Here is a 13,774-nt window from a genome sequence, read left to right as displayed (position 1 = left end):
CATTTTCTGGTCTGAAAGTAGATCGTAACGTTTGCCATATGCCACACATCCGCCTATAGCAGTTGGTGCAATACAGGAGGCTGTGAGAATGTAAACAAGAACCAGAAGAAAAACAACACAGGAGAGATGGCGAGGAAATGAGTGACTGTGGGGGAGGCTGTGGCTAAGGGAGGCTGTGAGGTTTCCCTGATAAGGAAGTGGGTAGGAGGAGAGGTTTTTCTGTTCCACAAGGAAGCCAGATGAGAGTATGTGGGTGTGCAAGGGGAGCTGATTCCTGAGTGCTAAGGACAAATTGTCCCGTGGAGCCACCACAGCTACAATGCTGCTCCTGCCCTTCATGCTCCTCCTGCTCCACAAGGGACTTCTCTGCCCTGGGAAAGGAATAGTGGGTAAGAAACAAAGAAAACTCAGGGGGGAAGAGGTTAGTGGTAAGACACCAGATGGTAAAGGAACTCTGGGAATGACTTCAGAAAGGGAACAGTGCTCCTATAGGATGTCCTTGGGGTCTGCATGCCATGCTAGGATAGGATGACAATTCTTTCCCTTTGTCTTTGCTTTTGTCTCTGATTTTTGGGAAAGGAAGCTGATCCAGAGTTAAGAGTATTGAAATATGTGCAATCATGTAACTTTCTCCACCCTTGGTTATGTCTCTGGGCTTCTCTTCCTCCTCTCTCATTCTTTTTCACCCTGTGCACTTGTCATTCCTTCTTGCTCAGGTTCTGAGGCTCTCAGACCCCATCATCCAGCTGCAGAAGAGCCCCTGACCTTCCGCGTCATCCAGATCTCCTCCTTTGCCAACCAAAGCTGGGCACGCAATCAGGGCTCAGGATGGCTGGGTGACATTCAGACTCACGGCTGGGACAGCGTGTCAGGCACCATCATCTTTCTGAAACCATGGTCTCGTGGAACCTTTAGCAAGGAGGATTTGGAGTACCTCCAGACGCTGTTCCAGTTATATTTCCGTATTCTTACCTGGGGAGTACGAGCCTTCGCCAGTCAGCTTGCATTCAAATGTGAGTTTGTCTAAATGAGAAGATGATGTGCAGGCTCTGAGCATATTCTACCTTTCCTGACCTTATTCCTGGTCTCTCTTGTGTTCACACTTGCTCTCTATGCTTCATCCTCACCAACAACCCACCTCAAGGTGTATACAAAAGGGGCAGCCGGGACAGAATCTGGCGCCCTGACCGGGACTAGAACCCCGTGTGCCGGCGCCGCAAGGCGGAGGATTAGCCTAGTGAGCCGTGGCGCCAGCTACACTGTTACCTCTTGATCTTCTGACCACCAGCCCCATCCTGAGACCCCAGCCTTCCCAACCAATTCCCAGCTTTCTTAATCCTGGTCTCCTGGTTCACGTGAACCTAGCTACTCCCTTGTGAGTTTTCCAGATGCAACTCCTATTTTCATGACAATCCTCCCTTCTACCTCTTCTCGTTTGCTTTCTTCCCATGTCCCACATCAAATCTGATCTCTCTTATTATTCCCAAGAATTTTCTCTTGAATCTCTTTATCTCTAGATTTTTTTCCCCTCCTTGACATTCTTTCAATATTTTATTCCTTGCCTGTCTACCTCCAGACCCATTTGAAATCCAAGCGTCTGCTGGATGCACAGTACACTCTGGAGCTGGCTCCGAAAGCTTCCTATATGCATCATATCAAGGATCAGATTTCCTGAGTTTCCAAGGAGGCTCCTGGCAGCCATCTCCAGGAGCAGGGACTCAGGCCCAAACGGTCTGCAGGTTGCTCAATGAGTGCAGATATATAAAACAACTTGTGCAGATGCTTCTTATTGTAACATGCCCAGAATTTCTGGAAGGCCTCCTTGCAAAAGGGAGGTCAGAACTGGAACGGCAAGGTGAGTCAGCTCTGTCCCTCTCTCCTATTCCTGGTTCTTTAACTCTTGCTATTGAATTTGCCAAATGTCATCAACATTTTGGAACTTATTCTGAGAGGCGAGAGGGAGAGCACGTTGGGTTTGGGATTGTTTCTGAGCCAGGAACAAGGGGTAATTACTCACACTGCTGAAGCACTGAGTCTCCGATCTCTGGCTTCATTGCACCCTCCCACATTTCCTACACTTGATTTCTCCCATGTTCTGTCTAGTGAAGCCTGAGGCCTGGCTGTCCAGAGGCCCCAGCCCTGGGCCTGGCCGTCTGCTGCTGGTATGCCATGTCTCTGGCTTCTACCCAAAGACCGTGTGGGTGATGTGGATGCGTGGTGACAAGCAGCAGTCACGCACTCGACGAGGTGACGTCCTGCCCAATGCTGATGGGACGTGGTATCTCCGAGTTACCCTGGATGTGGTGGCTGGAGAGGCGGCTGGGCTGTCCTGTCGGGTGAAGCACAGCAGCCTCAGAGGACATGACATCGTCGTTCCCTGGGGTGAGGAGCAACGGGGATCCTGCTGGGAAATGAGCAGGGACCATCGTGGCCTTTAAAAGAAGCAACTGGGAAAGTGGGTGGTAGTGATAGACAGAAACGGATAGTAGTGGGAGGATACAAGTGAACAAGGGTAAGCATGGAAGTAGCTAAATTCCAAGGAAATAAGATGGAACATCACATATCCTTAAAAGCAGGGGACCTAGTGATTAGGCATAAAAAGGCAGGGTGGGATTCGGGGGATAGACACAGCAGGGACTGAAAGGAGGGCTCTGTAAAGTATAAACATTAAATCTGATGCAGGGCCACCCCTGAGAACTGACTCCCTTGGTTTTCTAGGGAGAACTCTGTGATCTGTTTGGCTGTAGCTGTTCCACTGGCCTGTTGTATGTAGGTGAGTCATGGTTTACACAGCAGAGGTGAGACTGTTTCTGCCCCCTCTTGGTTTGCTTTCCTAGGTCTCCTTTTACTTTGTTTGATTTCTCTCTGTTTTCCTTTGCTTGAGATTAACAAATCTTCTTCTCTCTCCTCAAATCAAAGGAAAATAGTGTCTCTCCCTGTGTAATCACACTTCCCAGTGAACACAACAGGGAGTAGCCCAGAAGATTTGGCAACAGCTCTGCCTGGCTCAAGAATTGGGGATCAAACAAAGATTCTTGAAGAAGTGGAAAACAATTTTAAACCAGATCTGGTCACATTAGTAACTTTAGTTTTACCTTATACATAAAATCCCTTTTCTGTGTTTTTGAATCATGCTTCACTTGTAATAAAGAAAACAAGATTTGGAGCCACTACTGTGTCACAGCATTTTAAGCAGTCACCGGTGATGTCATCACCCACAATGAGTGATAGTTCAAGAGAAGTACTTCCAATACTCCTCTCAGCTAATGTGCGGCAGAGGATGACCCAAATTCTTGGTCCTCAGCCACACACATAGGCAAACCAGACGGAGCTCTGGAATCCTGGCTTTGGCTCGGATCCAATCCAGATATCATGGCCATTGGGGGAGTGAATAAAAAAATGGAAGATTTCTCTCTATCTCCATGTCTCTACATCTCCATTCATAACTCTGCCTTTCAAATACATACAATAAATCTGAAATAAAAGAAAGTGTGATTTTATTCAAATAATTTGATCTATCTCAGAGATACAGATTCCTTTTAAACATCTGGTTTTGTCTCATCTTCCAGCAAAATGTTTCCTGCTTTGTTCACATGTTCATCACAAGGGAATCTTCAGATGCTTTTCACGAAGCTTTCTAGGATCACCCAACTGAGAGCTACTTTATCCTTCCACACTACGGCTGATTTTCATTAATACTCTGAACAGCATACATATCAATTTTTGCTCAACTTTTTTCTCTCAGGATCTAGAAAGTAGGATTATTATAGCAAATTGGAGATATACTTTACTTTTAAACTTGATGGAATAATAAATATTTGAGTGGATTGTTCTGTAGACCTGAAACTTTTCCACCTATGTTCTACCTATCAACTCACATAATCTTTATAACAGCCATGAACAGAAGCTATGACTCCAGTTTTATTGGTGAGGAGACAAAAGTCACATACCAGAAAATATTGTTTTGCTTCAAATTTCAGACATTGACTACTACACTACACATTCAACATGTAATTATTGAAAGCCTGGCATGGGTTGAGTGTGATTTTAGGTGATGCAAAGCAGTAAAGACACAGAGTAAAATAGCTCATCTTCACAGAGCGTCTCTGATGGTGGAGGCACTGTGGGACACTCAATAGCTTAATAAGAATATTACATGGAAAGGGATGGTGTATGTTTTAATTAATAACTGGTTTGGAGAAGGGCATCTAAGACAAATGGGAGCTGTTGTTTCAAAGGCTGTGGACACATGGGCTCCTGTGAAAGGTGAATTTTTAGAAGAAACTTTAAGCAGATATAAGATATCGTAAGTTTGGGGTGGGGAGAGGAGGGCAGTGTGTTCCAGACAAAAGAAATACAAATAAAATGACAAAGTACTCTGTGCTTTATAAAAACTGCATGAATTTAACTGTATTTAACCTGAAATAAGTAAGGGAAACACATTAGTAGAGGAAGTCAGTGAGTTGGAAACAGATGACAGGGGGTCTCATAGACCTTTGTTTTGGATATTAAAACTCACTGCAGGGCTTTGCATGTTTGCTTAGCAATTAGTATGCCAAAGGAAATTAGTACTTCATTTTGTAAAGATTTATTTATTTGTTAATTTATTTCCTAGAAAAAGAGGCAAAGAGAGGGAGAGGGAGAGAGAGGGAGAGAGAGAGAGAGAGAGAAAGAGAGACAGAGAGAGGGAGAGATTGCTTTTCAAAAATTCATGACAAATGGGCTTGGGTGGGCTCAAGCCAGAAACTCAGACTGGGTGTCCCACGTGAGTGGTAGGTGCACAACTGCACCATAGCCTGTCACCTATTGCCTCCCAGGGTGTGCTTTAGTAGATGTAAGGTATCTGTAGTGGGAACAGAACACAAGCCCAGGCACTTCAATATGGAACAAGGTTATCATGAGTGGCATCTCAACAGCTGGGGTAAATATTCTACTACTTTTTAATATTTTGACTAAGATGCAATATGGGCATATTATGGGGATAGTACGATATTTCCATGCATATACACAATGTAATCCAATCAAACCAGGCAAACCTTTCCATTTCCTTATCTATTTTCTATGTTTAGCACCTACAAGCTCTTTTCTTCAAGTTCCACATGCCATATATAATATACTATAATGAATTATAATTACCACATTGGAACATTTGACTCTTTTCTGAAGAGTTTTAGTACCTGTCAACCTACCTCCCTGTTAACATTTGTCCATCTACACTTCCCAGTGTATAGAAATCACTATCCTAAATTCAGATAAACTTTTTTTTACTTACACATATGACAGAGAACAAGAGGAGATTGTCTTTCTATGTCTGGCTTATTTCATTTAGCATATTGATCTCCAGTTCCATCCATTCTGCTGTAAATATTTGAATTTCATTGTTATGGCTGAATAATATATACTGATGTAATATGCTTCATGTAGTATGTAAGTAGCATATATTCTTTGGATTTCTGAATGCCAAATTTGGGTTTTTCCTTGAAAATTTACTCTTTGAAGAATTTTAGGATCATCTACAGTTAAGAACTGAGATGCTTGAAATACTCCCTATTCCATTGCCCACAGAGCATCGGAAGCCAGTCATTCTCTTCTTTATAAACAGCCAGCATTTTCTGTTTGAAACTTACTTTGTTATAAATTGATTTTTTTATTTATTTAATTTTTTTAACAGGCAGAGTGGACAGTGAGAGAGAGAGAGAGACAGAGAGAAAGGTCTTCCTTTTGCCGTTGGTTCACCCTCCAATGGCTGCCGCGGCCGGCGCGCTGCAGCCGGCGCATTGCGCTGATCCAAAGCCAGGAGCCAGGTGCTTTTCCTGGTCTCCCATGCGGGTGCAGGGCCCCTTGGGCCATCCTCCACTGCACTCCTGGGCCATAACAGAGAGCTGGCCTGGAAGAGGGGCAACCGGGACAGAATCCGGCGCTCTGACCAGGACTAGAACCTGGTGTGCCTGCGCCGCAAGGCAGAGGATTAGCCTAGTGAGCCACGGCGCCGGCCTATAAATTGATTTTTTAAATACTTATTTATTTATTTGAAAGTCAGAGTTACACAGAGAGAGAAGGAGAGAGGAGAGAGAGAGAGAGGGGTCTTCCATCCACCAGCCCCAATTGGCTGCAACGGCCAGAGCTGTGTTGATCCAAAGTCAGGAGCCAGGAACTTCTTTCGGGTCTCCCATGCAGGTGCAGGGGCCCAAGGACCTGGGGCCATCTTCTACTGTTTTCCCAGGCCATAGCAGAGAGCTAGATCGGAAGAGGAGCAGCTGGGACTTGAACCAGCACCCATATGGAATGCAGGCAGTGGCTTTACCCACTATGCCACAGCAGCCAGCCCCTATATATTGATAAGTGTAATTAAGAATACTAGGATGGGACTGAATTTGTAATTTTTTATGCAAGATTGAAAAATTTGTCGGTACCCTTTTCAATTTAATGCTCTTATGACTAGCATGGAATGACCAGGTTAACAACACTATAATGTGAGTAAAAAAACATTTAAAAATTTTTAAAATGCATACTTCATAATTGAGTGAATTTGTAGTGAGCATCTATTTAAGGATCCTACTGTAAAATAACTATACCTATGTGAGATATTTTATTCATCCTTGACCTATTTACCAAATCTCTACATGCTACATTGCAGTTGTGGCTTGGGATTCCTCTGACTGAGGTTCATCAATCTTGAAACACAGCAAAGTGTTCTACATTGACACAGAGGAGTAAATATCATCAGACATCTGTAACCAAAAACCAGCATATGAAAGAGTTATCTGTACCCCCGTGTTTTCGGAAGCTCAGCTCACAATAACCAAGTTATGGAATCAACCCGGATGCCAGACAGCAGATGCCTGGATAAAGAGATTATGGCATATATACATGCTGGAATACTACTTAGCTGTAAATGAGAATAAAATCTTGTCTTTCACAACAAAATTTCATACCACTGGAGACCGTTTTGCTTACTGTGATAAACCAGTCCCCAAAAGACAATATTTTATGTTTTCTCTGATTTGTGGTAACTAATATATAGAGTACATAAAAATATGACATTTTGAGATTTGATTGTTATTTGTAGTCTTTGTCTATACTCTTGAGGAACAGTGGTTTTTCTGCTTACTACTTATTGAACTTTTTATTTAGTGAAGAATTAAGCTTATGATTATAAAGAAAATGGAAATTCTGTGGGTCTGTGCTGTGGTGCAATAGGTTAATCCTCCAACAACAGCACCAGCATCCCATATGGCACCAGTTCGAGTCCCAGCTGCTCCTCTTCCAATCCAGCTCTTTGCTATGGCCTGGGAAAGCAGCAGCAGATGTCCCAAGTCCTTGGGCCCCTGCATCCACATGGAAGACCTGGAAGAAGCTCCTGGCTCCTGGCTTCCGATCTGCATAGCTCTGGACCTTGCGGCCATTTTGGGAGTGAACCAATGGAAGGAAGACCTTTCTCTCTGTCTCTTTCACTGCCTGTAACTCTACCTCTCAAATAAATAAACAAAAAGAAAAAAAAAAGAAAGTCTGTCATTGTAATAATTAAAAGCAAAATAAGAAAAGAAGAAAGGAAGAAGGGTGTCAGGATGAAAGGAGTCGGGACAGTATTTGGAAGGAAGTATCATTGTGCTCATAAAATTGTGTATATGAAATACATAAAATGTGTTCCCTTTTTATAAATAAAAAAACCTTCATGTCCTGATTCTCAGATTATTGACAACTTTTCCTGCACATAATACAAATTTATCTACAGGTGAAAGTATGAAAAATTACACAGTTACACAGTAAATTTATTTTTCAGAAGAAAAAATAAATAAGAAAAAATGTTTGACAAAAAGAATGTACTAGTTTTCCAAATGGCAGGTATATTTTAAAGTACTCAAGAAAGGATCAAGGCTGGCACTGTGGCTCACTTGGCTAATCCTCTGCCTGCAGCACCAGTATACCATATGGGCACTGGATTCTAGTCCCAGTTATTCCTCTTCCAGTCCAGCTCTCTGCTGTGGCCTGGGAGTGCAGTGGAGGATGGCCCAAGGGCTTGGGCCCTGCAACCGCATGGGAGACCAGGAGGAAGCACCTGGCTCCTGGCTTCGGATTGGTGCAGTGGGCCAGCCGTAGTGGCCATTTTGGGGGTGAACCAACAGAAGGAAGACCTTTCTCTCTGTCTCTCTCTCTCTCACTATCTATATCTCTACCTGTCAAATAAATAAATAAATTATAATTTAAAAATTTCAAAAAATAAAAATAAAGAAATTATCAGTTTATAAAAATAAAAAATATTTTAGCTAAGTGTATCAAATGATAATCCATTCTCAAGAACAGAATTATTTCAAAGCACCATGTTCACTAAACATGAAAGGATGTTTGACAGCAGCAGAAAATGGCTCAAGTACCTGAACCTAAAATGCCCACATGGGAGACCCAAATGGACTTTCATGGGTTTGGCTTTGGCTTTGCCCAGCCTGATAATTGCAGCCATTTGGAGAATGAATCAGCAGATGTAAACACTCTCTCTCCCTCTCTCTCTCTCTCTGTAACTCTGAAGTCTTAGTACCCATGAATTTGTTGGTATAGGTGGGCTCTGAGTAACTGTCAGCTCATTGAATATATGAAATACAAAATAATAGTATTTCAGCTTCTTGGGGCTATCATGAAAAATGTAAGAAAAGACAAAAATAACTTCTCTCACGAAACTTCCAGTACATAATGCTACTTCCATGTATGCATACAAATTGATTTCTCAAGATGTGATCAATGTAATCAAAATTGACCTGTGATATAAAGACTTCTCACCTGCTCTTAATCTCTCTTCAAATCCAGGGTGAATCTAGTACATTGATTCTAGATGTGCTCAGCTCATTCGCGTGGATGAGGTGCCCAGAATCCAAGGCAGTTCCCTCCATAGCGACCCACACAACATGACTGAAGGCCACTTGGGTAGACTTTCCATGGTGATATTTGATCTAACAGGGGAAACTAGGAAAATGGGTATTTTTCAGATTATCTGATAATTGGTTCTTCCACTGCTGTCTCTTTTCCAACCAAGATGGTTTGTTGAGATTCTCCTGTAGATTTTATTGTACTCTTAAATGCCCAGGGATTCTGAAAATTGTTCTGCAAAACTAGAATGAAGAGGTTTATGTGGTTGACACAGTTCACCCACTTCTTTTGGAGATATTTTATTTTAATGTTTCATTTTTTAGGAACATAAGTGAGGTTTCAATGTAGAATATGGTTTAATGGTGTCAGTAAAGATATATGTGCAGTGATCCTGGTGCAAATAGAGAAATAATTGCACTGAAAAACAGGGTTGATAAATCTGGACTATACAATGTGACTTAAATTAGTAGTTAAACAGTACCTCATTGAAAAATGATGCCAACTAGGATTAAGAAAAATTATTCTCTGTGGACTTTAACTTCCTCATTCTTCGAATTTGAAAGGAATCATTTCAAGAGTTTCAATTCCTTCTCAGCAGTCACTAAGCTAAGGCTCTGAGCCTGTACCTGGCCCCGCAGTAAACTCTCATCATGACTGTTTTTATCAGAATCACACTGCTGCAGAGAAAAAATATTTTAAAGGCCCCATGATAGCAGGCTTGAAAGCAGCTATAGAGGCAACAGAAAGCTAAAGATAATTTGGAACTTTGCTCTGGTTAAAGAAATAAAATAAGTTAATGATATACAGAAAGTAATTTCCAAGTTACTTCAGTTTAAGTGTTGCCTGTGATAACGATGATGGTTCCTAGTCTCAATGAAAGAATAAAAAATTTCACAGAAAATATGATAATATTTGATAAATGAACTGTTAGAAATAGATGTCTCAGGGAAAATAGACGAGAGCTGATTAATATAATTAGCATTACTGTAAAGTTCTACATTGATAAAGAATATGAGGAAATTTTGCCTTTTAGTCACATGAAAGAGACCTTTTCACAATTTTAAAATAATTATCACCCAATCAATGGGTCCCTCAGCCAGAGAATGGACTTATAGTATCTGGATTAATATCTCAGTTATGTAGAACTTTATTAAAAAAATTCAGTTCATGAAAAAGTTGACAGTCATTTAGAAGTGCAAACATAATAACCTTGTCTTTTAGTTTTTCTATCTTCCATTTTGCCCTAAACCATTAAGTATGTAAAATGACCTAAGCTATGACTGTGGCCTTAGATATAAGATGTGTTCTATTTTGAAATAATTCTTTTTTTTTCCTTTTTTTAATTTTTGTTCTCATTTCATGAGGAGAACACATACACTGAGAGAGAGAGAGAGAAAGAGAGAGAGAGAAACTTTCATCCACTGATTCATTACCCTCAAGCCTACAATGTTCAGGATAGGACTGGAGCCAAAGCCAGGAGCAGGGAACTGAATCCAGGTCTCCCACACTGGTGAAGAAGCTGAATTACCTGAGTCATTATCTGATGCCTCCATGGTCCACATTTTCAGGAAGCTGGAGTCAGGAACCAGAGTTGGAATCAAACTGAGACAATCCAGGGGGGAAGTGGGCATTTTACCTGCTAAGCCAATGCCTGCCATGAAGGCATTAATGAGGGTTGATTGATTTTGGATTTGGAGCAGGAATTCCCAGCTTTTTATTTGAAAAGTGATGGTCTAGAATAAAGAAACTTTTTTTTTTCAGCTGGTATTATTTTAGTAAATAGCATCACTTTCTGCAGATTTTCATTTACTTATTTATAAAATAATGTCACACAATAAATTATCTGCATCTCACCAAACAACAAAGATGGTGTGGGCATTTGGTCTAGAGGTAAAGACAAGGCTTAGAATGAGTGTGTCCTGTATCAGACTGCTTGGGTTCAAGTTCTGGCTCTGTCCCATTATTCCAGCTCCTGGCTATTTGGCTATTGTGCACGCTGGAAGCCACAGTTGAGTTTCTGCCATCTATGTGGAAGCCTAAAAATGCATTCTCAACCCCCAGCTTCAGCCAGCCCCAGCTGTTATGGCCATTTTGGGTCTGAACAAGTGAATGTAAGGCTATCTCGCTTCTCTCTCTCTCTCTCTCTCTCTTTCTCTCTCTCCCCCCACTCTCCCTCCCCTTCTCTCCCTCTCTCATCATTTCTATTCATACAGACTTTATAAAGATGATAAAGGAAAAATATAAACAACTTTTTGCCAGTAAGTTTGACATCTAATATTAAATAAAGTCCTTAAAAAACTCATTCAGTAAAAATATTGATCACTGGCATAGCCTTGTATTTATTGAAAAAATTGAATTCATAGTCAAAATACTTAACCAATGAAGCTGGATGTTCTGATGACTTTAATATTGCATTCTACTAAACTTTTAAGAAAAGAATATATCAATTTTTTTTTACCACAGAAAAGACAAAAATGAAATACATTATAGATTTAAGCGTTCAATATAAAATTATTTGCAGATATTGTGGACCATATTGTGACTGCATATTGGAAGGCTGGTTAGAGTCCCAGCCACTTCATACTTCCAACTCAGTTTCCTGGTATAGCACTTGAGAATCAAGGGCTGATAGTACAAGTACATAGGTTCTTGCCACTTATATGGGAGACCCAAATGGAGTTCCTGGCTCCCTACTTCAGCCTTACACATTCTTGGCTGTTGATACCAGTTGGGGAATGAACCAGAGGGTGGAAGATCGATCTTAAATCTCTTTCTCTTTCCCTTTCTCTCTCTCTCTCTCTTTCTCTCTTTTTCCTCTCTCCCCCTCTGTCAATTTTTCTTTCAAATAAAGTAAAAAATATTTTTAAAAAAAGTGACAAAATATTTGAACAGATTTTTTTTTACCAAAGAAGATAGATGTGTAACTAACAAGCATATGTAAAGTTAGTACATTAGTCATTAGGTAAATGGTAATTCAGTTATGACTGTACACCTGCTAGAATGGTTAAAATTAAAAAAAATGGAATTATGTTGGTTCAGGCTGCTGTGACAAGGAACCATGACAAAGATAGCTTCTAAACATGAGTTTATTTCTCACATTTTTATGGACTGGGAATCAGCACACCGGCATGCTCGTTTCCACGTGGGCCCACTTCTGGATTGCAGATTACGGTTCTCTTAATTGGGGCCTCAGATAGTTGAGGGAATAAGAGACTTCCTTTAGGGGTCCCTTCTATAAAAGCAGTACTATTCATGAGGACTTCACTCCAATCTCATTTCCTTCCAAGGGGCCTCTCTCCTAATGCCATCCCATTGTGGGATTTAAATGAAATTTGGAGGAAGCAAACATTCAATCCATTGTGGCATGAAGTGTCAACGAGGATGTAGAGCAATCGTACCTCATATATGTTGCTGAGAGAAGCGCATACTGGTTCAGCTATTTTGAAAACAACTTTGTAGTGTCATGTAAAGTTAAACACAGATTTACCACATGACCTAGTAATCTCATTTCTAATTTACTCAAGAGAAAGTAAAACAGTGCACTCAAAGAATAGTAGGTAAATATTCATAGCTTGCTCCAAACTGGAAATGATCCAAATATCCTTCAAATGGTAAATTCATAAGTGAAATGTGATACGTACTAGTCAGTCATGAAAAGTAAAAGTTGAAACGGCTACTCAATGAAATGTATGGGTCTCAAAAGCATTACTCCAAGTGAAAGCATCCAAACAGAAAATACTACACATCATATATTTTAATTTATACGAAATTCTACAAAAGGCAAAATTTCAGCAACAACAGATTAATGCTTGCCTAGGGCCACTAGTGAGGGCAAGGAATTGAGTGCTAAGGGTGCTTGGAAACATTTTGGAATATTGAAACTGGCCAAAAGGCTAAATTACAAAAAATTAAGTTCAAAGTTTTTAATTGACTTTTACTTGTGTTTCTAGAATTAGGAACATCTCATCTTACAAAATAGAATGAGGATTCAAGTGAGCTGAGCAGAGGTGTTTGACATCATAGAAAAGCAAGAAAGAAAGCAGAAAAAAAGAAGAAAATGCATATTGATCATTTCAAAGTTACTCTCTCAGAAAGGTTAAGGCGGAGGGGATTTCCTCATCACTCCAACTGGAACTAGCCTGTGTGGAGATTTGGCTATCTCTCACTCTCTCATTTCTCAGATTAAATAAACCAGTTTCAGATTTGTAGCATGAAACTTTAGCATGAACGGCTTTATTTACATTGGGTCTCTTTGGCCTAGTGCAAGAATTTTATTTGTGTTGCTCCTTATTTCTAATGTGGTGTTGGTTACCTAACAGTATATATTTGTCAAAGTTTGAACTGTACGTTTAAAATTAATGACTTCTAAATATTGTCAATACCAACTCAGGAGATTAAAGTTTGAGTCTCAGGGTTAAACAAATATTCCTTTCTGCTGGGTAAATTCAATCCCTTGCAAGTAAATTGATGCTTTTATTCAACATTTGGGTAGGCACAGAAAAAGTTCTTTAATCAAATGTATTTATTTGAAAGACATAAAACAGCATCTCATGTATGCTATTTTGAGTTATCTTTCTTCTCCATATGTTTAATGGTTATGTGATACTCTATTTTGTTTATAATAATTTATTTGCAATATATTCTGCAAGTATATTTATTTGCTATGTCTTTAAATATTTTGTATAGTGTATTATCTTTATATATTAATTTTAATCTACAACATAGCAACAGATACTTACCAGCTCACCATTCTAATTAATAATATTACCAAGCTGTTGTCAACCAACATATTGAAAGTCTCTCTTGAGGAAGATTTGGAAATGTCAAAAACTTGAAACATTACTACTGAAATCTATATAATAGATAATTCATCAATTAATACCACAGGTGCTTGGAAAAGGTTTATTTTGTC

General features: G+C 40.2%; 1 protein-coding gene across 3 annotated transcripts; it reads left to right on the top strand.

The window, feature by feature from the left end:
• The first annotated feature begins 223 nt into the window (after positions 1-223).
• On the top strand, positions 224-4,251 carry CD1E (CD1e molecule). Of its 3 annotated transcripts, none has more exons than XM_008263947.4 (6): positions 224-389; positions 717-1,013; positions 1,577-1,855; positions 2,104-2,382; positions 2,719-2,773; positions 2,920-3,506. In XM_008263947.4, exons 1-5 carry the CDS (start codon positions 320-322, stop codon positions 2,730-2,732), a joined length of 939 nt encoding a protein of 312 aa, XP_008262169.2. In that variant the 5' UTR covers positions 224-319; the 3' UTR covers positions 2,733-2,773; positions 2,920-3,506.
• The last annotated feature ends 9,523 nt before the right edge of the window (positions 4,252-13,774 follow it).

Source organism: Oryctolagus cuniculus, chromosome 7 (assembly GCF_964237555.1).
Source record: "Oryctolagus cuniculus chromosome 7, mOryCun1.1, whole genome shotgun sequence".
In the NCBI taxonomy this organism is placed as follows: Eukaryota; Metazoa; Chordata; class Mammalia; order Lagomorpha; family Leporidae; genus Oryctolagus; species Oryctolagus cuniculus.
This window is presented reverse-complemented; position numbering and strand designations above follow the sequence as displayed.

Excerpts from the sequence above, each read along its gene's own strand:
- CD1E (XM_070076633.1), top strand. The coding sequence starts at position 320 with ATGCTGCTCCTGCCCTTCATGCTCCTCCTGCTCCACAAGGGACTTCTC. Across the intron at positions 390-716 it reads CCCTGGGAAAGGAATAGTGG|GTTCTGAGGCTCTCAGACCC; the intron begins GTAAGAAACAAA and ends CTTCTTGCTCAG. Across the intron at positions 1,856-2,103 it reads GTCAGAACTGGAACGGCAAG|TGAAGCCTGAGGCCTGGCTG; the intron begins GTGAGTCAGCTC and ends TGTTCTGTCTAG.